This window comes from Echinops telfairi, unplaced genomic scaffold, assembly GCF_000313985.2.
Source record: "Echinops telfairi isolate 266 unplaced genomic scaffold, ASM31398v2 ScPeMD7_5;HRSCAF=22, whole genome shotgun sequence".
Classification (NCBI taxonomy): Eukaryota; Metazoa; Chordata; class Mammalia; order Afrosoricida; family Tenrecidae; genus Echinops; species Echinops telfairi.
The window spans coordinates 28,666,635-28,689,115 of NW_022103901.1; the positions used below are offsets into that span (position 1 = coordinate 28,666,635).

A 22,481-nucleotide genomic window follows, 5' to 3' on the forward strand; every position below is an offset into this window, starting at 1 on the left:
ATTTTTAATAATAAGATAAAATTTTAAATGTTACATAAAAAAACACCTCCAGATTCTTTACCCCACAGATCTAGCTAGATATTGGTCTGAGTGACTAAAAATGGAGAAAAAGTAAAACTGAAGTTAGCTTGTTATGGGCACACAAGTTTATTTCAAACATATGGGGGGGAAATAGATGAGTGGATAAATAAAATTTAACATGTACATACAATGGAATATTATTCAGTCATAAAAAGGAATACAGTTCTAATACATGCTATGACACGGATGAACCTTGAAAACATGATACTAAGTGAAGTCTGCCAGCCACAACAAGATAAATACTGTATGATATCACAGCTATGAAATATCTAGAACGCACAAATACATAAAGACAGTCCTTTAGAGAATCATGGGGGTGATGCGATATTAATGTTTTAATCGGCGCAGAGTTTTTGTCTAGCATAATGAACAGGTTTGGGACACAAACATTGTGAATATAATTAGTGCCGCTGGGTAATACAATAAAAAATGATGAGAATGGCAACTCTTTAAAAGGCAGTGAAATTAAAGGAAAACCACACAACAAAACATGGTAGAGGAGTTTGGAGGTGGCACCGCATGAAAGGGTGGAGAAATAAATAAACCCGTTACCATGGAGTCAGCGCTGCCTCGTGACAACTCCTGGTGTGTCAGAGTTGAACTCTGCTCTATCTGGATTTCAACGATGGAGTTGGGGGAGTAGATCAACGGGCCTTTCTTCTGAGGGGCTTCCGGAGAGACTTGACCTTCCATTAACGGTCTGCACCACCCAGGGGCTCCAATGGCCGCAAGGAAGGTGAAACCCACTGCTTCGCGGCAGAGTTGGGACAGAGCTGAGGGCGGGAGACAACTGTGAAACCACTGTAGGATGCCCACAAGGATCCTGCACCCTTGGGGAAGCGCAAACATCGGCCTTCACTTCTTAACGATTCTGACAGTCAAAAAGTCTGTGTCACTAAATTTCACTCAGCCTTTTCCAACTTCTCTAGTATCAACCAAAGTACCTTTTCTTTCCAAATGTACAACAGATGCTGTTTCTCAGAAGACAGTTCACAGAACATTGCCTTTGAGAAAGGCCCTCAGTCAGAGAAGATTACTTATTTGGACAATGGCGCAAGAGGCTGATTTTATCCATTAAGTGTGTGTGGTGGGGTTGGGGGTACGGCCAATGGCTATGTGGATATCTAGCTTTCAGTTCTCCCCCTGATACCCTCCTCTATGGAGTTATATCCAACTGCACGTGCCAGGCTGATAAGCAACCTAACACGGAGGGGCGTGGATGCACTAGCTGCTCTGCTTAGTTTCAGATGATAGAAATGGCAGCTGAGTAAACACGGTAAGTAGAGATACCTGATGTCCGTCCCACTGAGGTTACAGTCATTTCTCATTCAAGACCATCTTTGGAAGATTGTTAGCTGCTTACCCACTCTCCCTACCAGCCGAGGAAGGAGGCAATGCTTGCCTCAGATGGCGAGAAATCAAATTCCTTGATTCAATTCTGCCAATACGTATTCAATTATACTATGTACTCATCCCTGGGTCAACAGCCTCTTGAGGATGTGTTAACCAGAGTTGGCAGTCACAGGATAATGTGTAATGTGGTAATGACTCTCTCTCTCTCTCTCTCTCTCTCTATATATATATATATATATATATATGTACACACACATGTATATAAATACATATATATATGAAGGGGGCTAGGGTTAAATATTTGTGGGGAAATTCCATTGTCAGTTAATTCCATGTTTGAAGCCCTTTGTAAAGCTATGTAATCTTAACTGTATATTTATATAAATAGGTAAACAGCAGTCCAACGACATTGCAAATCTGCTGCTGAAAAAAATAAAAACCACCTCATATGCAGTGAAAGCTGAACGCTGACTACGGAACACTAACCCCTCTGATGTTGACTCCGGTTGAACTGGAAGCTGTTTCTGAAAAAGTCAGGAAGAGCCATACAATGAGCATCCAGAGATGACCGTCCGATCACAAGGGTCTACACATAAGCCCCTCCCTGGGGGACGGACAACAGGAAAGTAGGGGAAGGGAGACATCAGTCAGTGTAAGACACGATAAAATAATAATGATTTATAAATTATCAAGGGTTCATGAGGGAGGGAGGGTGGGGGAGGGAGGGGAAAAACTGAGGAGCCGATACCAAGGGCTCAAGTAGAAAGAAAATGTTTTGAAAATGATGATGGCAACCTATGTACAAATGTGCTTGACACAATGGGTGGATGTATGGATTGTGATAAAAGCTATATGAGTCCCCAGTAAAATGATTTTTAAAATTTTTTTTAAATTTTAAAAGAAATACAATGCTGTATGTGATAAGATAACACCTACGAGGAAGATCAGGTTTTGCAACTATTATTTCAAATTGCACACCAAACAGTAAGTCCAACGATGAAGAAACTGAAACACTCTACCAACTTCTTCAGTCTGAAATTGATCAAATGTGCAATCAAGATGCATTAGGAATTACTGGCAGCTAGAATATGAAAAATTTAAACAAAAACGAAGGATTAGTAGTTGCAAAATATAGTCTTAGTGATTCAAACCAAGCCTGAGATGGCACGACAGAATTTTGCAAGACCAATGACTTCATCATGGTAATGCCTTTTTCAATAGCATAAACATGGACTTTATGAATGCACAGGAATAAAACTTACTACATTTGTGGAAAGAAACAATGGAGAAGCGCAATATTATTAGGCAAAACAAAGCCAGGGATTAACGGTGGAATGGACCATCAATTACCCACATGCAAGTTCATTTTGAAGCTAAAAAAAAAAGTCCATGAGAGCCATCGAATAAGACCCTGAGCATATCCCACTTGAATTTAGAAAACATCTCAAGAACAGATTCGACGCACTGAGCACTAATGACTGAAAACAACACGAGTTGTGGGACGACATCCAGGGCATCACACATGATAAAAGCAAAAAGGTATTAAAAAGACAGGGAAGAAAGTGGATGCCACTTTCAAAGTGGATGCCACAAGAAACTCTGAAACATGCTCCTGAATATAGAGTACCTAAAAAGCAAATGGGAGAAATGATGATATAAAAAGGCTAAAGAGAACATTTCAAAAGGCAGCTCGAGAAGACAAAGTACAGTACTATAATGAAATGCGGAAATATACCTGGAGTTGGAAAACCAAAAGGGAAGTACACACCCAGCATATCTCAAGCAGAAAGAACTGATGGAAAAAGTCAAGCCTCAAGTTGCCATATTGAAGGATTCTATGAGCAAAAAAGCCTGAGATGGTCAGATTTTATCTTGCTTGGATCCACAGTCAATGCTCACGGAAGCAATAGTCGGAAAAGCGAACAACACATCACTTAGGATCAATCTGCTGCACAAGAACTCTTTCAAGTGTTGAAGAGCAAGGATGTCATTTTGTGACTGACTCAAGCCATCGTGTTTTCAGCCACCTTCTATATATGTGAAAGTTGGACATGCAACAAGGAAGCAATGAAGCCGCAGCAATGCATTTCAACTACGGTGCTGCTGAAGAAAGCTGAAAATCCTATGGACGTCCAAAAGAACAAACATATCTGTCTTGAAAAAATACAGCCAGAATACGCGTTAGAAGCGAAGATGGTGAGACTTCATCTCACGTACTTTGGACATGTTATCAGTAGAGGCCAGTCCCTGGAAAATGACATCATGCTTGGTAAGGCAGAAACCAAAAGAGGAAACCCAAACTCACGGCCATAGAGGCAATGACAACTCATAGTGACCCTATTGGGTGTCCAACGACCCTTTCACAGGGGTCACCCGATTCATAACAGTAGCAAAATGACAGTTAAGAAGGAGCAACAAAAATAATTTTATGGCTGGGGGTCACCACACATGAGGAACTGCATGAAAGGGTGGCGGCATGAGGAAGGTGGAGAGCCACTGCTAGGATGGCGGAGAACTGCCCTGTGAGTTTCCCAGGCTGTAAGTCTTTATGGGAGTTGAAAGCCCCATCTTTCTCCCAAGGAGCACCTGGTGGTTTCGAACTGCTGACCTTAGGTAAAGTAGAAAAAGTGACCTAGGTAAAGTAGAAGGGCGACCAAAAAAAAGGAGGAAAATTCTTGATGAGGTGGATCGACACAGTAGCTGCAACAACAGACTCAAACATAACAACAATCGCGAGTTTGGTGCAGGACCATACGGTGTTTAGTTCTGTTGTACTTAAGTTCCCTGTGAGTTGGAACTGACCTGATAGCACCTGACAACAACATAAGCAAAATCTTGAACAACGCAAGAAGTGTCATAACAATACATAGAGTCATGGTACAAAAGAGAACTGGATGACTGACATTCAAGGGGTAGCATAGGGTCAAGAACTGATGATACTAAAGGAAGAAGTCCAGGCTGAACTTAAGGCATTAGCCAAAACCAAGGGGCAGTTCTACCCTGTCCTAAAGGGTTGCTATGAATCAGCACTGACTGAATGATAGTGAATTTGCTTTTGAGTTATGATAGTTAAGGTCGTGTGTCAGTGTGGCTGCTCTCAGATTTTCAGTGGGTAGGTTGTTAAGATTCGATCCTTCTCCACGATGAGCAATCACCTCCATGAAGAGATCTGGTATAGGCAGGCAAGCAATTAGAAGACATTTCCTCCAGGCATAGCCTGCTTCCGATAGATGTGAATTCTCTAGCAAAGTTTGTTCGCTTCTGGCTGGGTCTGAATCCTGCATCTGGCTCACCCTCTGACCTCACGTGTTTTACTTGGGTCAGCAGCCTGCTGTGTTGTCTTCTGATACTGGGAGTTGTCAGCAGCCTGCCATCTTCCCTGCCAACCTTTGACTTAGTCGCCTCTGCAACCAGAAGCCTGCTGTCTGACATATCAGTCTTAGGTTCCTCAGTCTTAGGTTCTGCAGCTACATGAGTCAGGAGAGCCCTGCAGTCTGACATCTGACTCATAGACTTGGGACGTGCTAGTATCTACCATTGTGGGAGCCCTTCCTTGAAATAAGCCTCTGTCTGTGTGTATACAGAGGTAAATAGCTTTCACTGGTTTTGAGAGATCCCAGCCTAAGACAGTTACACAGTTGATTCTAATACGCACAAGACTAGATTATCCCCAGGTCCAACAAATTGCATTCTATACCCTATGGAAGCATAGAAGCCAGTGAGCAGAGACCCATGCATGGAAGCCTACCATCAGGAACACCTGATTTCTTAGTACACCTCTACACAAATTCATCATAGACCACAAAAGTAAGAGCTACACATTCTCTTCTTCAGCCCAAGGAAACGCTCATTTCTGTTGGCGAAAGTTGAGATGGCATTTGTTACCCCTGCTATTTGCTCCCATTGCTGGTGATTCCTACTCATAGCAGTTATACAGCCCCGGCAGCACGGTGGTAAAGCACTTGACTGCTACCCGAAGGGGAGCAGTGCAAACCCATCCACTGTGACACATGCAGTGGTCTGCTTCCATGAAGCCTTGGAAACCCTTTCAGGTAGTTCTAGTCTGTCCTACAGGATCACTGAGTCTGAGTCAACTCAGTGGTGATGGGTTTGGGTTGGGGGTTGGTGGTTTGCTCAGTTGGGCTGTTTTTGTGGTTGTTAGGTGGTTCTGACTCATAGCAGCCCTGAGGAATGCAACGCGGCCTAGTCCTGCACCAGCCTCACAATGGCTATGTCTGCGTCTATTGTTGCAGCCACCATGTCCGTCCCGCTTACTGAGGATTTTTCTCTTGCAGGTAGGCCTTCCGCTTTACTAAACATGATGCCCTTGCCCAGGACTGGTCCTCTCCTGATAACCTGCCCAAAGCCCAAAGTCCAAGTTCATTGTTTTTATGTGAACTCTTGGGGCTGGTAAGTAAGAGAAAAATTACTCCCTGGAAACAAATGTTTTCAAAGAAAACTTAAGAATAACGATGGCAACATATGTACAACTATGCTTGATACAATTGATGTACGGCTTGTGATAAGCGCTGTAAGAGCCCCCAATAAAATTATCTTTAAAAAAGAATCAATGGGCTGACAGAAATCCTTCATGTGGGTGGCTGAGTTACTGGCTATTGTTTAAAGGGCACTTTAAGCACCCACGTGAAGCATTTCCATGGTTGTTAACTGAAAGGGGCAATTTCCTCCACACTTCCGTTTGCAGCAAGCAGGAATAGTCGTGAGCAGGAGGCATGAGCAGCTTTCTTTATGTTTAAGGGAGCTCATAATTGTTCTTTCCCTGGCATAACTCTGATGACATCCAACCACGTTTTTAATATAGCAGTTGGGGGGTGGGGGCCATGCGCACACACCGAAAACTGCAAGACAGGGCAGACGTTAAATGCCTAGGGACAAGATAAAGATCTGGGATAGGAAGATTCTCTCAGAATCAGAATATTGAATCATAAAACAGAGGCCATTTGACTTCAACGATGGTTCTTGACTGGTGGCAATTTCACTCTCCAGGGAAGATTGGGTAATGTTTAGAAACACTTGACTGTCAAAAATTAGAGGGGGACCGCTGACATTTAGTGTACTTAGTAGTCAGGGATGTTGCTCCCCATCCTTCAGTTCACAAGACAGACCCCAAACAAAGGATTACAGGTCCTTAAGTCAAGTTTGTGACATGCTGGACCAGTCCCCCACCCCCACCCCCCAGCCCTAACCCATCATGATGCTAAAATACCACTTCCAGTCCCACACGACCCTCACCCGCCATCAAGCTGATTCTGATTCGTGGCCAGCTCATGTGTATCAGAGTAGAGCGGCGTCCACCGGGTTTTTGATGGCTGATTTTCTGGCAGTAAAGCACCAAACTTTTCTCCTGAGGAGCCTCTAGATCAAGGGTGGGGAATGTCCAGCCTGTGAGCCTTAGCAGGCATCTGTGTTCAAAACAACTCTTTTCAAAACTCACTGTAACGCAGTGACACTCATTTGTGTATAAGAAATCATCCCAGCCCAGTTCAGCTCATGTGTCCGGTGCTAGTGAGCCCTCTTCAGACTCTCATAGCTGCAGGCCCATAATGCTGACAGGTGAAGCGGAAGCAGAGAGATCACAGGCTGGTAGGTGCAGAGTCACATGGATCCAAAGTTGGTCTGGCCTGCCACTTGGCCTGCAGATGGGACTCGAAATTCAACACAACATAAATTGAGGGACAAGCCAAGAATGCACATTACCACAAGACAAGATGGATACATATGTTTCTCATTGACTGCTCAAGCCCCATCTGCCTGTATGATAGACAGCCAGTGCCTGTCAGGCTGAAAGCATACACGTTGTCAACATGTTGACATGCTGCTCTCGATGAACTTGAACCAGCAACCTTTCAGTTAGGAGCCAAACACTTAACCTTTTATACCATCCGGCGATGCCCTGGGCACTGTGTTTTATATTGTACATGCCTTACTCCTCAAAACGCCCCTGTAAAGTGAGTAATATTCCACAAACCAGTTGCCATCGAGTTGCCTCTGACCCGTGGCAATCCCATCATGGGCAGAACTACTCTGCAGAGGGGTTTCAGAGTGTACGTACATGTGTGTGATTTTTTTTCAGAAGCAGATCACCAGGCCTTTCTTTCAAACGCCAACCCTCAACCTTTCACTTAGTAGCCAAGCACATTAACTATTTGTCCCACTCCTATTATCCCCACAGATAAGTACAATAGAGGTCCAGAGGTTATACAACTTGCACAAAGCCAAACCCCTAGGAAGTGGGAGAGGTGAGCTTTGAACCCAAACAGCCTGACTCCGAATTAGGGCGTGATTTATTTAATCAATTTAAGACATCACTGTCCCAAATTATCTCTCGAAATTATAAACTTCAAAGAAAGACAAGGAACCAAAAAAAAAAGGGAGGAAGACACACTGCCAGAGAATGCGGACGTCCAACTCATTCGACGTCAGTTGCGAAGAAGACTGCATAAAAGTAACCTACCCCTCACCCGGCCAAAAGCCTTCGAGAACTAAACCCCTGCCATCAGGCAAAACTGATCCCTAGGAAAGTGACTCTCTCAAGCTGCTGGGACCCACTTGGGCCCCTGCTGGGCTGCGTTTCTGTCACTGGCACTCACTGTAACCAAGAGAGCCCCTGGGATGTGTTTAAACAGGAGGAAGATGGGTCGATCCTGCAGGGCTAGGTAACATGGCTCACCAAATGGGACCCAAATGAAAATCATTAACCACATTTGTTTCTTGGTGAAATGGTGGCGATTTTTAAAAGCAACCCGCTAAAAGCATGTCACCTGTGGAGTAGGGACTGGCTAATTCTCTGGCGTCCAGCTATTGAAAAATTTCCTGGACTGAGGAGGGATCTAAACATAGGGAGGAAAAACATCTGTTTCCCAGATTTATCACTGAGACCAGAGTTCTGCAGAACTCTGGTTCTCCAGGCCTAAGGCGCACCAGGAGGAAAATTGGCAAGTCGGATCTGGATGAGAAAAGTTAGTGCTGTCGTAAAGGTGACACGAGCCTTTAAAAGGATGATAATAAATAGATGACGGACCCAAATCCCTGCAAACAATTCCAGATGCCTTCCCTGGTTTCAAACAGCTTACGCCGGTGGAATTCAGTGCATCTGGAAGTGTGGCACGTGAACTGCTACTGTACGAGGAACACATTCCTGAGCTCAAACCCCTTCTTCGCTGAGCAATGGCCAAGTAACTTTCCCTCTCTACTCCTTACCTTTCTAATATATTTTGTTTTAGTGGTGAACAAGAATTACTTTATGAAGTTGTGATGAAAATTAAATCAGATAAAATTACATTTGCTTAACAAACACATGAAAAAATGTGCACAACCGCTAGCCGTTCAGGAGATACAAATCAAAACTTTGAGATATCACCACGTCCACAGTGATAGTCCAATTAAAAAAAACAGAAAACAACAAATGCTAAAGAGGATGTGGAGATATTGGAACTCTTATACACCGCTGGTGGGCTTGTAAACATGTACAACCACTCTGGTAAGCTGGGAATGGAAATCCCATAGGATCCAGCAATACCACTACTGGGCTTCTGCCCCAAAGAAGAAAAAGACAGAACACGAACAGACGTAAGCTCTCCCATGTTTACTGCAGCACAGTTCACAATACCAAGACACCAGAGAAAGCCCAAATGCCCAGTAGTAGAAGAATGGATATAGAAAGTCTGTACATACTCGCGACAGAATACTATGCATCCCGAAAAAATAGTGATAAAACCAGACAAAAACATGATCTGGAAGGACTTAGGATCTATTATGCTTAATGAAATTAGCCAATCACCAAAGGACAACTATTGTATGAAACCGCTACTATAACAATAAACACCACGACAAAGGCAGGCTCTTGTCCTCAAGTCACCTCACTTTGTAATCTCGTTTCCTAGGCAATGGGACACTATGTGTGTCTAGAGCTCGTGAACCATATAACAGCCCCCTCTCTGTACATCTTAAAAACAGCTCTCACAGGGAGGCCTCATCTCAGCTAGATCAGTTCCCCATGGTGTGGAGAGAGGCAAAAGGCTGACCAGCTCCTGCCATCCATATAACATGACTCCGTTGTCTCCCCAAATTAATGGACAATCCCACAAGAATATTAGTTAGGGTGTTACACCGGGTTGACTGGAGAAACAACTCCAAAGACGCTCATATGTGAATAAGAAAGAGCTTTAGATCTAAGAGTAATTGTACATTAAGAAAACTTCCCAGCCCAGTCCAGATCAAGACCGTAAGTCCAATATTAACTGGTATGTCTGATACTAGTCCATAAATTTCCCTTCAGACTCACACAGTACATGCACTGATGCCCAAACGGTGGAAGATCACAGGCTCATGGGTGAAAAGTCTTGTGGAGCCATTGGTGGTGGAAGCCTCTCAGCACTGGGGAGGGTCTCCACGGGGCTCTTTCAGCTGAGTGTGGGAGTGTGGGTCCTCAACAGGAAGGTTGGGCTTAGCAAGTCTCCATATGGCTTGTCCACAGGAAGACCAAGGCAGAGAGAGAGAGAGAGAGTTCCAAGAATCCTCATGAGAAGGCCATGCCCACAAGGAGGCATCATCGGGCTGTGACCTGATTGACAGGCTAGACTCCACCTCCTCACTCTTCATTGACACAAGATTATGTAACTACCATAGCAGACTTTACTGGAAACCCGAGGCAAGAGGCAGCAGGGTAGAAGGCATGTCTGTCCTGGAGAAGGTGTTATAGACACTCGGTCTTCAGACTTCAGAGTTAATGGGCAGGCTGGGTCTTGGTGTCTGTGCTATTTGTAGGGAGCAAAATCAAATAATTGAGCTCAGCTTAGCCTGTAAAAATTGGCTTGAACCCATTAGATTCCCTCTTCTCAGCTGTCAGTAAAGTCATGTCTATAATTAAACAGCCAAATTAGTTTCCTGACAACATTTAGCCAATGGAACATGGGATCAACAGATGTTCTGAGTTCTGTTTACATAGAATGAGGAAGAAGAATGTCACCTTTGGGTCCCTTTGTTTTGAAGCATTGAAAGAAGGACCGTTCCCACTAATCCATAAATCACCTGAAAGAGAGTCTGTTTGTCTTACTCAAAGCGCTACTTTACTAGGAAAAGCTCAGCATATCATGTGGCATATAAAAGGCCAAAAGTAAATGTGGTTTTGTTAGCTTGTTTTCATTTTATTTTTGCTTTGTTGAATGGCTGACCTCTATAATTGCTGAGGCCACTGTGTGCTTTATTTGTTGGTCTTTCCTCTTTGGACAGGATCTTAATGATCTCCTTTCTTGTCCTGAAGTCACTCCTCAGGACACTTGAGTGCTCCTGGGCCTGAGACCCTGAGGTAATAGCCTGGCCAACCATGTGTATCTTGCAAGCCGTGCCTGGTTTCATGAGAATCCACTCGTTCTTGAATATGTTCCCCTTCCCCTACAGGTACAGGCTGTGATACATGTGATGGCCAATTTTCTTAGATTCACGGGTTTTCTGACAACTGGTACAGAATTCTCATGGCCACAGTCACGGGCATTTGAGCATTGGCAGTACTCTTTCATTTACAAATGCCCACATGCCCGCCATTCCTGTGGACTAAGGTATTTCTCTGGCCGCAAGCATGAGAATGGACAGTCACAGGTCTGGGTTGACCAGGCCTTTCCTCAGTTTCCAGATTTGATGATGACCATAGGCTTTGGTCTTCTTGGGGCCCAACTAGACCTCCTGGCTCAACTCAGCAGACGCTGGAGGTGAGCCACAGGTGCGCCCTGAACATCCTCAGAGCTGTGGCCATAGGACCGAAGAAAAGCAGTGAACATGTACTTAACAAGTCAGGAATGAGGAGATGAGTGAATGGAAGACTTATTTAGGAATGAAAATGAATTAGTGTTATGCATTATAGTCATTTTACAATTTGGGTTTTACAGAGTCCAGATATACTTGTTACCCTCTAGCAATACCATTTTTGTCTGTGTGTGATCAAGCTAATATACCACCAGTTAACCTCCATTGAGTGGAAATATACTGGATTGCTGTGTCCTGGCTCAGATCTTACTGTTTGTTATAGGCTGAAATGTGTCCCCCCTAAAAGATACGTTGAAATTCTAACCTTGCTTAGAAAGATAGTCTGTTTTGAAAATGTTCTCAGTTAGTGAGGTCATAGTAGATGGGTCCTAATTCCTTCAGAGGGGTATCATTTTAAATGGGAAAACAGACATGGAGACGGACTTACATCCATGGAAGGCATTCTGTGAAGAGGCTTCTATCTACAAGTCACAACAACAACAACAAAATTGCTGAGGATTGTGAGCAGCCTCTAGAAACTAGGAAAGCGGCATGGGACGGTTCCTCTCTCAAAGCTCGCAGAAGGAATTGACAAAATCAATAGCCTGACTGGGAGTTCTAGTCCCTAGAACTGTGGGACAATAACTTTCAGTTCTTTAAAGCCACTCACTGTGGGATAGTTTGCTATGGCAGCTCTAGAAAGCTAAGACACTAGTTGCATCCTTTAATTTGGGGGACTCCTTAACTGTTGTTTCTCTGCTTATAAAAGAGGAGATACAACTCTTGCTTTTTGTCTTTCTTGTGACAAGTCCAGTAGAACACTTGCATACATACATGAAAAGTGTGCATGGGAAAGTTATATGCCAGTGTTGTTCATTGCCATCAAGGAGACCCCAGCTCACAGCAACCCCAAGTATAATGAAGCCAATCCTGTCCCAGCCCAGAGATCAAGTATGGCTCAGATTGTAACCCATGGGGTTGTCATTGGCTAAAAGACTTTTGTAAGCAGATCACCAGGCCTCTGTTCTTGGGTCCACCTTAGTCTAAAAGTTCCACCGGACCAATACGCAACAACAGGATAAGCGAAGGATAAAGAAAGTTGTGGAGGCTTTCATTTTACTTGGGTCCACCATCGATCAACACCCATCGAGGCAGCAGTGAACAAATGCAAGGCGAGATTGCCTTGGGGAAATATGCTGCGAAAGGCCTCTCTGTAAGTGCTAAAAAGCAAAGATGTCCCTTTGAGGACTAAGGTGTGCCTGCCCCAGGCCATGGCCTTTTCAATCGCCTCATAGGCACGTGAGTGGTAGACAGTGAGTAAGGATGATTAAAGAAGAATGTATGCATATGAATTATAGTGGTGAAGAATATTGAATATACCATGGACTGAATGCTTCTTAGAAATGACGATGGTGACACTTTGTCTCCTGTATTTTGCACATGTTATCAGGAGGGACCAAGTCCCTGGAGAGGGACATTGTGCCGGATAAAGTGGAGGGTCAGGGAAAAGGCATATCCTCCAGGAAACTGATTGACAAAGTGGCTTCAACAAGGGGCTGAAACATAACAATCATGGGGATGGCAGTGTTTTGTTCTGTTGTACATCAGGCTGCCTGCCATAAGTTGAAAGTAACTCAATATCATGTAACAACATGTATTACAATTGTATTTTTTAATATTTCTCTTTATTTCAGAACAGCTTTATTATGGTATAACTGACACACTATCAACTATGCACATTTGAAGCATATAATTGGGTAGATTTAACATATCTGTACTTCCACAAACTATCAGCTCACTAAAGATAATGAACATAGTATTGTTTTAGACAGGGTTCTCTAGAGAAGCAACACCAGGACACTTGTGAGTATATAAGAATGGAAAAGTTTATCTATTGAAAAGGAATAATAACAGCAAACCAGTAGAGAGAGCTCAGTCCAACTCACTTTTATGGGTCAGTTGACATAGTGAAGTTCTTTCCAACTCATAGCCACTAGGTCCCAAGGCCAAAGAAGCAGAAAGGAGCAAGCGGTAAGGGGTGGTGAAGCATTGCAAAGGCCAGTGGCACGGGGTGGCAAAGCAAGTCACGGTGGACTCTCACAGTGTGACAAGGCAAGGGAGCTGGCTGGAGATGCAGCATGTCAGGGTATGACCAATCAGCCCCCAGGAGATGCGGCACGGTGAGGCAGTGCGGTGTGGCACAGCACAGCATGCTGAGACAGCCCGGAGGGCACACACACTGGGTGAAGCAAAGCAGCTGAATGAGCCTGTGCATGATAAGCCAACCAACCAACACAGAGGGAGAGCGAGCTCCAGAGAGTCCCATTAGATATCTAGACCACACCTCCACGGGATGTCACCAGGTTGCAGCCTGATCAACAGGCTGGACTCTACCCTTATCTTCTTACAGGTGCCGTGTTGGCACACAAAAAAACCTAACCATCGCATACACTAACTTCAAAAGTTTCTTCATGACCCTTTGAAATAAATTCATCATCCCTTCCTCCAGATTAGGGTGTTTTTTTTCCTTTTTTTCTTTTTCAACTTCGTCATACAGGCTATGGCTCCTTTCCAGTAGCTTAAGATTTATCCATTGAGATTTATCCATATTCTAACATGTATCAATAGTTCACTCCTTTATTGCTGATCAGCATTCCATTCTATAAAAACCACATGAGAGTGATTTTCCATTTGGGGTTATTACAAAGAAAACTGCTATGAACACCTCATTGTGAGTCTTTGTATGGCTATAGATTTCATTTCTCTTGGGTAAATACATATCTTGGAGTGGAACGGCTGGGTCATGGCGTATTTAAAATCTTTAGTTGCTGAACTGTTTTCCAAAGTGGCCGTGCCACATGGCAGTCCCACAAGTTGTCTTAGGAGAGCTCCAGTTCTCGTCAACAACTTGGGATGGTCCGTTTCTTTGCTTGGCTCCTCCCCTAAAGGCTGGCACTTTGGACCCACCAAGGAGGGCCACAGGAGAAAGGCTTGGTCCCTAAAATGTGCACCATGAAAATCCAATGAAGCACTTCTATTGCCTAAGACAGGAGCTCACCGTGAGTCAGATTGAATCTCTGGCAACGATTTTTTTTTCCTGTTTTGCCTTTTTATTATTTAGTAGTGGTACAGTGGTATCTCATCAAGATTCCCATTTTTATTTCCTTCATACCTAGTGGTCCTTACGTGCATGGCCTTCCTTCTATGCTCTCTCACTCATTCATCAAGACACAGTCCTTCAGGAAGTTTCTCCTGAACCATCAGAATGAGGTAAGCCCCTCCTCTGTGCCCCACAGTCCACCCCTGCTTACTCGCATCACTGTATTAAACCAAATTTACCATTGGCTCTGTCTGTCACCATCAGTGTTAAGACAGTCATACATACATTTAGAGCAAAGACCTCTGTTTATGTTGCCCCTGTGCTACATGCATTGTATGCACTTACATTTTGGATTTCCTGGAATTCTCAGAGTAATCTAAAGTAGCTACTATTGTCGTCACCCTTGAAATGCTCATGCCCTGCACAAACGAAAAAGAAACCTACTGCCACGGAGTCAATTCTGACTCATGGAAACCCTATGGGAGAGAGTACAACTGTCCCATTGGGCTTCCATGGATGCAGAGGACCACCTTTTTCTCCTGCGGAATGACTGGTACACCTGAAGAACCGACCTTCCAGAGGGCTACTGAGTGCGTAACGACAGGCTGCTTGTCACCATTTCATACACGTGCAAACCAAAACACAAGCGGGTAAATGACTCATGCCAGGTGCAGCGTTAGGATGTGGCAGAGCCAGGCCTCAAAATAAAGGCTCTGACTCAGAGCCCCTTCTGGTAACCAATACTCTGCCCCCCACTGTCTCCTGCCTTCTCAAGGGGCCAGTATTGGCTTACCCACGAAGCACAGTAAGAACGGGCTTACTTGTGCTGACTAATCTGTGGTGAACAATTCCACACATTTTCACCATATCCGAGACTCTGATTCTAAGCAGAACTTATTCTGCCACGCTCCCAACACAGCATCACCTTCCAAAGCACCATCTCCTTTCAAATGTACAGTCTCTGCCAGGTGAGAAACAGCATCTTGGGGGGATTTGGACACACGCTGTTCTGAAAGGCTACAGTGAACGAGAGCCTCCCTCTGTGCTGGCTCTCCTGGTAACATACCAGGCTCTCCTGGTAACAGGAGATTCACCTGAGTCAACCAGACAGACCCAGAGTCTTGTACCAAGAGGAAAGAAGGCTGGTGCATGGTCTCTGAGATTTCCCTGCCTTGGGCTGGAAGCTCATCTGAAATGCCCTCCTCTCCTCTCTTCATCTATTGAAAACTTGCCCCTGCCCCATCTGTCTCCCTGGAGCTCCCAGTAAGAATCTGTCTCGTCTTCTCATCTGTCACTTGCTCCTTCACTTACTGCTTCTTCTTAGGCTGGCATTATAAGTTCTATTTTTGACACGCACAGAGTTACCATGAGTTAGAACCAACCCAATGGCAACCGGTTTGGTTTTGATTTAGGAGCCAAGGTTAACCTTTTGGAAACAAAAACCAGGTCCCTGACTGGGTTAGGTTGGATTCTCTAGGAAAGCAAAACCGGTGACATACGTATATGAAGGGTGACATTTACATCAAGAAAAATAGCTCGCTAAGTTGTAGAAGTGGTGAAGTCCGATTTGGTTGTCAGAGATTACACTGGAGGCTAATCTTGACTCTCGTGGCTGCCTGGGGTAGGGAAACCAGAAGATCAGAGGCCAGTAGAGACAGAGACAGATTGGCAGATCAAATGTTACAGTAGGCCTGGTATGTTACCAGAATTGGCCGGCAGTATCATGGACCATTGGCACATGTCCCAAGAGACACAGGATCCAGGCAGAAAGGAAGGTGAGAGAGAGCCAATTTTCCACAGGCATCTCTTTGATAGCTATCCAACCGACCACACCCCCAATGAGACCTCCACAGGCAGTGCCCTGCATCTTATGGGGGAGGACATAGTGCCAAACCCCGCAGAACCCGGGCCCAGCAAGCTGATACGAGACTTAACTATCACACTGGCTTGGGTCTCTTCAGATTCTTCAGCGATAGGAATCAAATCCAGACCTTTCTTTCTCTCAAATTTTAATACCACTTTCCATATTTTCTGTTTGTGAAATAACTGGCTTCTAACAAAAATTTTAAATTGCTTACCAACTTATTTAATACTCACATGCCAAGCATGCAGTTGATCATTTTAAGGGGAAAATACCCCCCAGGAATGTGTACAAATATAGGAAATTCTTACATAACCTAGCATGGACCATCAATTATATTCATTGATTTTTACATATTCTAAAAGACACTCAAAATGAAGACAGATTTAAATTGGCGGATGGATTTTTCTGGTTGTTGAGATCCTCCGGGCATTTTCCTTAAACCACAGCATACAGACGCTACTTTATCTGGCCACCCTGATTCATCTCCACTCTCTTGCTCACTGGGTCCCCTCCCTTTGCTTTGGCCCTTCCTCTAGCACAAAGCTCAAGGGCCACAGAAAGCCCCCAAATTCACAATACCAACTAACATCACACACCGTCCCATTGGGGGTGAGTTAATGAAGAGTGTTTTCAGTTGACAGTTTTGTATGGCCCAAGAATGATGTTATGAATATCCAAATAGACCTTGGATGTGCAGGGGGGAAAGCCCCTCACCCCTGCTCTAACCCATCAAGGATCTGTGCTATTTACAAAGCAAAATATCACCTTAAGGAAGTATTTCCTTACCACTGGCTGAGGATATATCCTCCCCTGTTAACTCCCTAGGAACACTAACAACTGAGCTACCTGGTTTGTTTGAATATGTGGCCTCTGACACCCTCACTCCCAAGAACCTCCCAGAGACTTCGTCTGGTTTACTTACTTACAGCTACCGCTCCTAGAACACGGCCAGACACAAAGCAGGCGCGCCATGTTTGTTCAGTGAATAAAGGGGGATGCAAACGCTGGTTATTATTCTATTTTCCTTTTTGTCTTTATATTTATTATAAACTTGACATTTTTAAAGTACACATAGGACTTCTGTAATAAAATTAATAATGTGACCACAAAATCAAATGGAAAGAATAAAATTAGCATATCTAATCATGGGACCAACACAAAACTCTGGCCTGGAATCTAGTAGATAGGTTGACCACAATTCACATTCTCCCAGAGTCTGTACTGTTTATGAAACCCGAAACACCGGCCGATTGAAGGCCGTGCTTGCTGCTCAGTACACTCAGTACGCCTTGGACTTTTAAATAATAGTCATCTCTCCTGGGCTTGTATAAAGATTGCTGTCTGAGCTGATTCCAAGGCCGTGCTCACAGCACATGAATTCCTACCTTAATGCTTTTGCTGATGCAATTACCCCTCTCATGGCATTTCCTCTAGTCTGCCACTTTGCCCCCCAGCCCACCCACAGTTTCCCCTGTCCAAAATCGAGACCATCCTTTAAGAGCCACTCAATGTCTATGAAGAAATGGACACAACAGATAACTCTTTTTCAAAAGAGTTCGCTTTTCAAGAGGCACCTTGTCTTGGTGTCTCCCTCAATTAATTACAGTTGGATGAAAGCAATCTTTCATAGCGAGCCACACTGAAGTGTCACGATCCATTTTCCAACGGAGTAAAGGAGGGTGGGGGTGGGGACCCAAACAACTAAAAAACAAAGCAAAACAAAAGCAAAAAATCAACATCCACTGTTAGCCGAAAAGTACAGCCAAAGGCAGGGGCAATCGTTTTCTACAACCTTTCTTACATAAGAAAACACTAAATGGTCTTCAAGGAATCCAGAGGCCTTGTCCACACACACATACACACATCCCCATGAGGAAGCCTGGGAGGTATACAGTCATTACCAGGAATTTACAAAGAAACAGAGACGAGGAGAAGTTGTCCCGGACAAGCTGAGAATAAGTCCTCAAGTCCTGTTGGCTCTCATCCCCTATGCCCTAGAACCACAACCAGTCAGCACTGGTCGAGCACTTACCATATCCCAGGCACTGTGTCAAATGAGTACATATGTATTATCTCATTGCATTTTCCCAGTTGCGCGAAGGGGTCTCACACCCTGCCATGGAGCCAATCGTGACTCATCATGACCCTCCAGGGCAGAGTAGAATTGCTCCTGAGGGTTTCTGAGACCATAACTCTTTACAGGAGTAGAAAGCCGTGTCTTTCTACCGTGGAAACCAACCAATTACCCACTACACCACCAGTCAGGTTAATTAGTCCCATTTGACACATGAAGCAACTGAAGGCCAGAGGTCTTCTCACCTTCAAATCAAGGAGCATGTGAATACAAGATTCTTGCGCTATTTCATTAGTAGTTTAAAGTGATGAACACAGTTATTGATCCAAAAATGCAAACCCCCACCTAATTTACCATTCAAAAAATTGAAAGAAAAAAAACCCTCCCTCTCTTTATTACTCTATTATGCTAGGCTAAATATCTTTTATTTAAAAGCTGAAAAATAAAAACCACCACCTTCAAATCAACTTTGACTCAAAGCAACCCTGCAGGATGGACTGGAACCGCCAGGATGTCTCCCTGTAAAAGCTATGTTTTTATTACATCTCACTGAGTCGATTCCAACACATAGTGACTCTCTGTACAACAGAGGAAAACGCCCTGTGCTATCGTCTCAATTGTCAAGTTTGAGCCCATTGTTGCAAGCACTGTGCCAATCCATCTCCTTGAGGGCCTTCTTCGTTATCGTTGACCCTACACTTTTCAAAGACTGGTCTCTATAACCAAACACAACCTCACTGCCATTGAGCTGATTCTAACACACAGTGACCCCATTAACTAAAAACAAATCTCAATGTCATTGAGACAATTCTGGCGCAGAGTGACCATATAGGACAAGATAGAACTGCCCCTGTGGGATTCTGAGATATTAACTCTTCGTGGGAGTAGAAAGCCCATACAAGGCAACCAGGAATGGGGGTGGGAACAGGAAGAGGGATAAGATATTGAGTAAGGAAGAATGGGATGGGGCTGATGGGGGTGAGAAAAAGAACCAATAAATAGAGGGTTTAACGGGATATTGTTGATTTCGGATGGGCTGTGTAAATATATACAGTATGTTTCTTTAAAAAAAAAACTCTCCAGATTCCTTATCCTTCAACCTACATAGTGGGCTGAGTGGCTAAAATTGGGGGGCAGCGGGGGGAGGAAGAAAAGTAAAACTGAAATGGACTTGGAATCTTTAGTGACAAACAAGTTCATCTCAAACCAAAAAGAAAGAAAGCCCTGTCTTTATCGTGAGGAGCTGGGGGTGGTTTCAAACTACTGACCTTGCAGGTAGCAGACCAACATGTAACCTCTATGGCACAGGGCACCAACATGTTCATGGATAAGAAGAGTTAATATTGTGAAAAGGTCAATACTATCTAAAGTAGTCTGTAAATACAATGCAATCTCGATCTAAAAACTTCATTCTTTACAGAAATGGGACTCACCAGCTAGGGGGCAGCCCAACATTGCTGTTTCAGTCTATGTTGTGGATTTTTTAAAATATCTGCAAAGGGAAAAAGCAGATTCTTTCTTTACATGGAGTAATAAGATAAAGGAAGCAGTGTGTAGATATTGAGCCCTTACCTGGAACTCCAAATATATCCTCTTATTTAATATTCATAAGGAAGCTATAAGCTAGATACTATCATTGTCTTGATTTTCAGAAAATGGAGGCAGAAAAAAACAAAACAGCAAACGAGTTGTCGGGAAATGAAGTCTGACTCAGCGATCCTACAGGACAGAGGAGAGCTGCCCCATAGGTTCAAAGATATCTTTACGGGAGCAGACTACCACAGCTTTCTGAACCATCTACCTTTCAGTCAGCAGCTAAAGGCTCAATCACTGTACCACCTGGGTTCCTTTGAGGCAAATGATACTTAGAAATGGGCCTAAACTCACATCCCTGGCAGGGATGATCCAAATTCAGCTTCTACTGTGATATTCTTTCAAAGTTCTAATGCCACTCTGTGACCAGAGAGGAAAACAAGGACAGACTCAGGAAGGTTCCAGAAAAGTGTGAAAGCAACAAACCTTCACGATTAATAGCAGGCACTCTGGGTTCAATTCCTGGCTCTACTCCTTCACAGTCCTGTCACCTCACAAGCCCCAGTGTTTTCATTAATCCAAAACAAAAAAGTAGATATCGACTGCCATTCAACTCCTAGCCACCCTATAGGACAGAGTAGAGCTGGCCCCTGTGAGTTTCCACGGCTGTCCATCTTTACAGAAGCAGACGGCCACAGCGTTTCCCACCTTTGTCGTCAACCGCTGCTCCCCAGAGCTGTGTTCCCATCCGTTCAAGGGAATTCCTAAAACTCCTATCAGGAGGGGGTTGTACAGATTGAAAGTGAGCCTGTGTTTCTTAGCATGGGAGCCTCCTGTGTAGAGTGTTCAAGACTTCGACCTTCCAAAAGCCAATCTCGTGGGCACTGTTCCCAGCTGCCTCTGAGTGGGTCTGAGCAGGCAAGTTTTCGGTTATGAGTGTCATGCTTCACCGTGTGTGTTACTCAGGGACTTGGGTGCATGCTGTGAGACCAGGTGGGAGGTGAAGACCTACTAAAGCATGGGACTGTGATTTCAACCAAGTAGAGTATAGCAGAACCATCCGAGGAAGACTGTCTGGATTTTGGATGTCAGGGATGGAGAAAGCGCACTCGTGCACAGGAGTGGCACGCGCGCACAAACACAATTTTCTACCTGCTGGAAGAGGCCCTGCAAAGGATCCGTTCACAATAGTGTGGCCCAGCACAGCTCCAGGGTCGGAGGGGTGAGAGCGCCGAGCAGTTACCTGGAAGCCAGGCAGGGGGAGCTGCAAAGCGCTCTGAGTCTGTCTTTCCCAGCTTGGCTTTGTGCGAGGACTCGCAGTGGCAGGGCCGGGGCAGCTGGGAGCCCGTGGCTCAGTAGAGGGACGCACGACACTCCAGTGCCCGCCACGCTGCATCTGCGCTGTGAGGGTCGGGGTCTCAACTGCTGCGTCCCTCGAAGGAAACACGAAAATCCTTCGTTTCGCTGGTGAGGTTGCTGGCACCGCGAAGCCACCCAGAGCCTGGGCAAACGGAGCCTGCCCGGCTCGGAAACGCATTCCAAGATTATACCCATCGCGGGGAGGAGGATGTGCGCGCAGGGGGAACCTGCCCCGGCCGCTATACCCACCCCTCGGGCGATCTAAGCCGCCCATGCTCGGGGTTTCAGATGCAACCGGATCCCCACGCCCAGTAAACCAGTGGCCACTCCCCGCTTTCCAGGAACGGAGGCGCTTTCAAAGGACAGGCGCCTCCCGGCTGCGAGAGGACCCTGTTCCCACGGCCACAGGAGAGACCCTACTTCTCCGGGTCGGTAGCGAACTAGTGCATCGGAGACCCCAGACTCCCAGTTTAGCTTGCTTTACGATTTCCCGACCCTCCCTGCGCAACCCACGGGGAGGGGCCCCGTCACTGCGGCACTGCGCACCCCACACCTCCCTATCCCCCCCCACCACTACCACCCGCCCGCAACGCAAAAAAGCTCGGCTGCGGACGCTTCCTCGGCTTGCTCGGGGCACTCAGCATCCTGAATGCCTGGCCCAGGCTCCCCAAGTACTCACTTCTCAGCCCCTCGGCTTTCCAGGCCGTCTCCTCCACCGCCCCATAGCACCTCAGAGGTTTCTCCGCTTCCAGATGGGTGGAAAGGGATGGCTTTAACTCCATCGCGGATTCCCGCTGGAAGGTCGATGGGTCTCCCTTTACTCCATCCCCACTGCGCGCTCGCGCGCTGCCCGCAGCCAGGCTGCTCCAGTCAGCAGCGCTTTAGGGGGCCGGGCGCTTATGACGCTGCTCTGTCTCTTCCGCTGCCAGGGCCCAGTAGCACCAACTGGTACCCAAGAGGGGGAGGGATGCAGGGCACATGCGCAATGGAAGCTTGGGAAAGGCTTGGGGGCTGGGGAGGGAGAGAGGGGGCAACAACTAAAATAAAATCAACGCAAAGGGCGTTAAGGACAAGCCCCCTGTCCACAGGGGAGCCTGTGGAAAGCGTTTGTTCTGTTAGATGCCTTTGTACTTTGTTCTATCTGCTGGGTGCCTGTGATCTGTCTGTGGGCTGCTAGGCTGTGAGTGGGATTTGTGTGTCTCTCTCTCTAAGTGAGGAATACCGCAAGGTTTGAAATCAGGAGAGGTGTGCGTGAGGCTTGTATCCCCTCACCATCCTTATTCGATCTGCATGCTGAGCAAATCATCAGAGAAGCTGCACTGTATGAAGCAGAACGTGGTCTCGGGATTGGAGGA

General features: G+C 45.4%; 1 protein-coding gene across 1 annotated transcript in view; it reads right to left on the minus strand.

Annotated features, from left to right (window-relative positions):
• BMERB1 (bMERB domain containing 1) overlaps positions 1-22,045 on the minus strand; it is an 88,686-nt gene extending 66,641 nt beyond the window's left edge. Inside the window, exon 1 of the mRNA XM_004705756.3 lies at positions 21,806-22,045. Within this exon, the coding sequence (XP_004705813.1) occupies positions 21,806-21,908 (103 nt within the window). The 5' untranslated portion in view covers positions 21,909-22,045. The remainder of the gene's footprint in view (positions 1-21,805) is intronic.
• Positions 22,046-22,481: the final 436 nt, after the last annotated feature.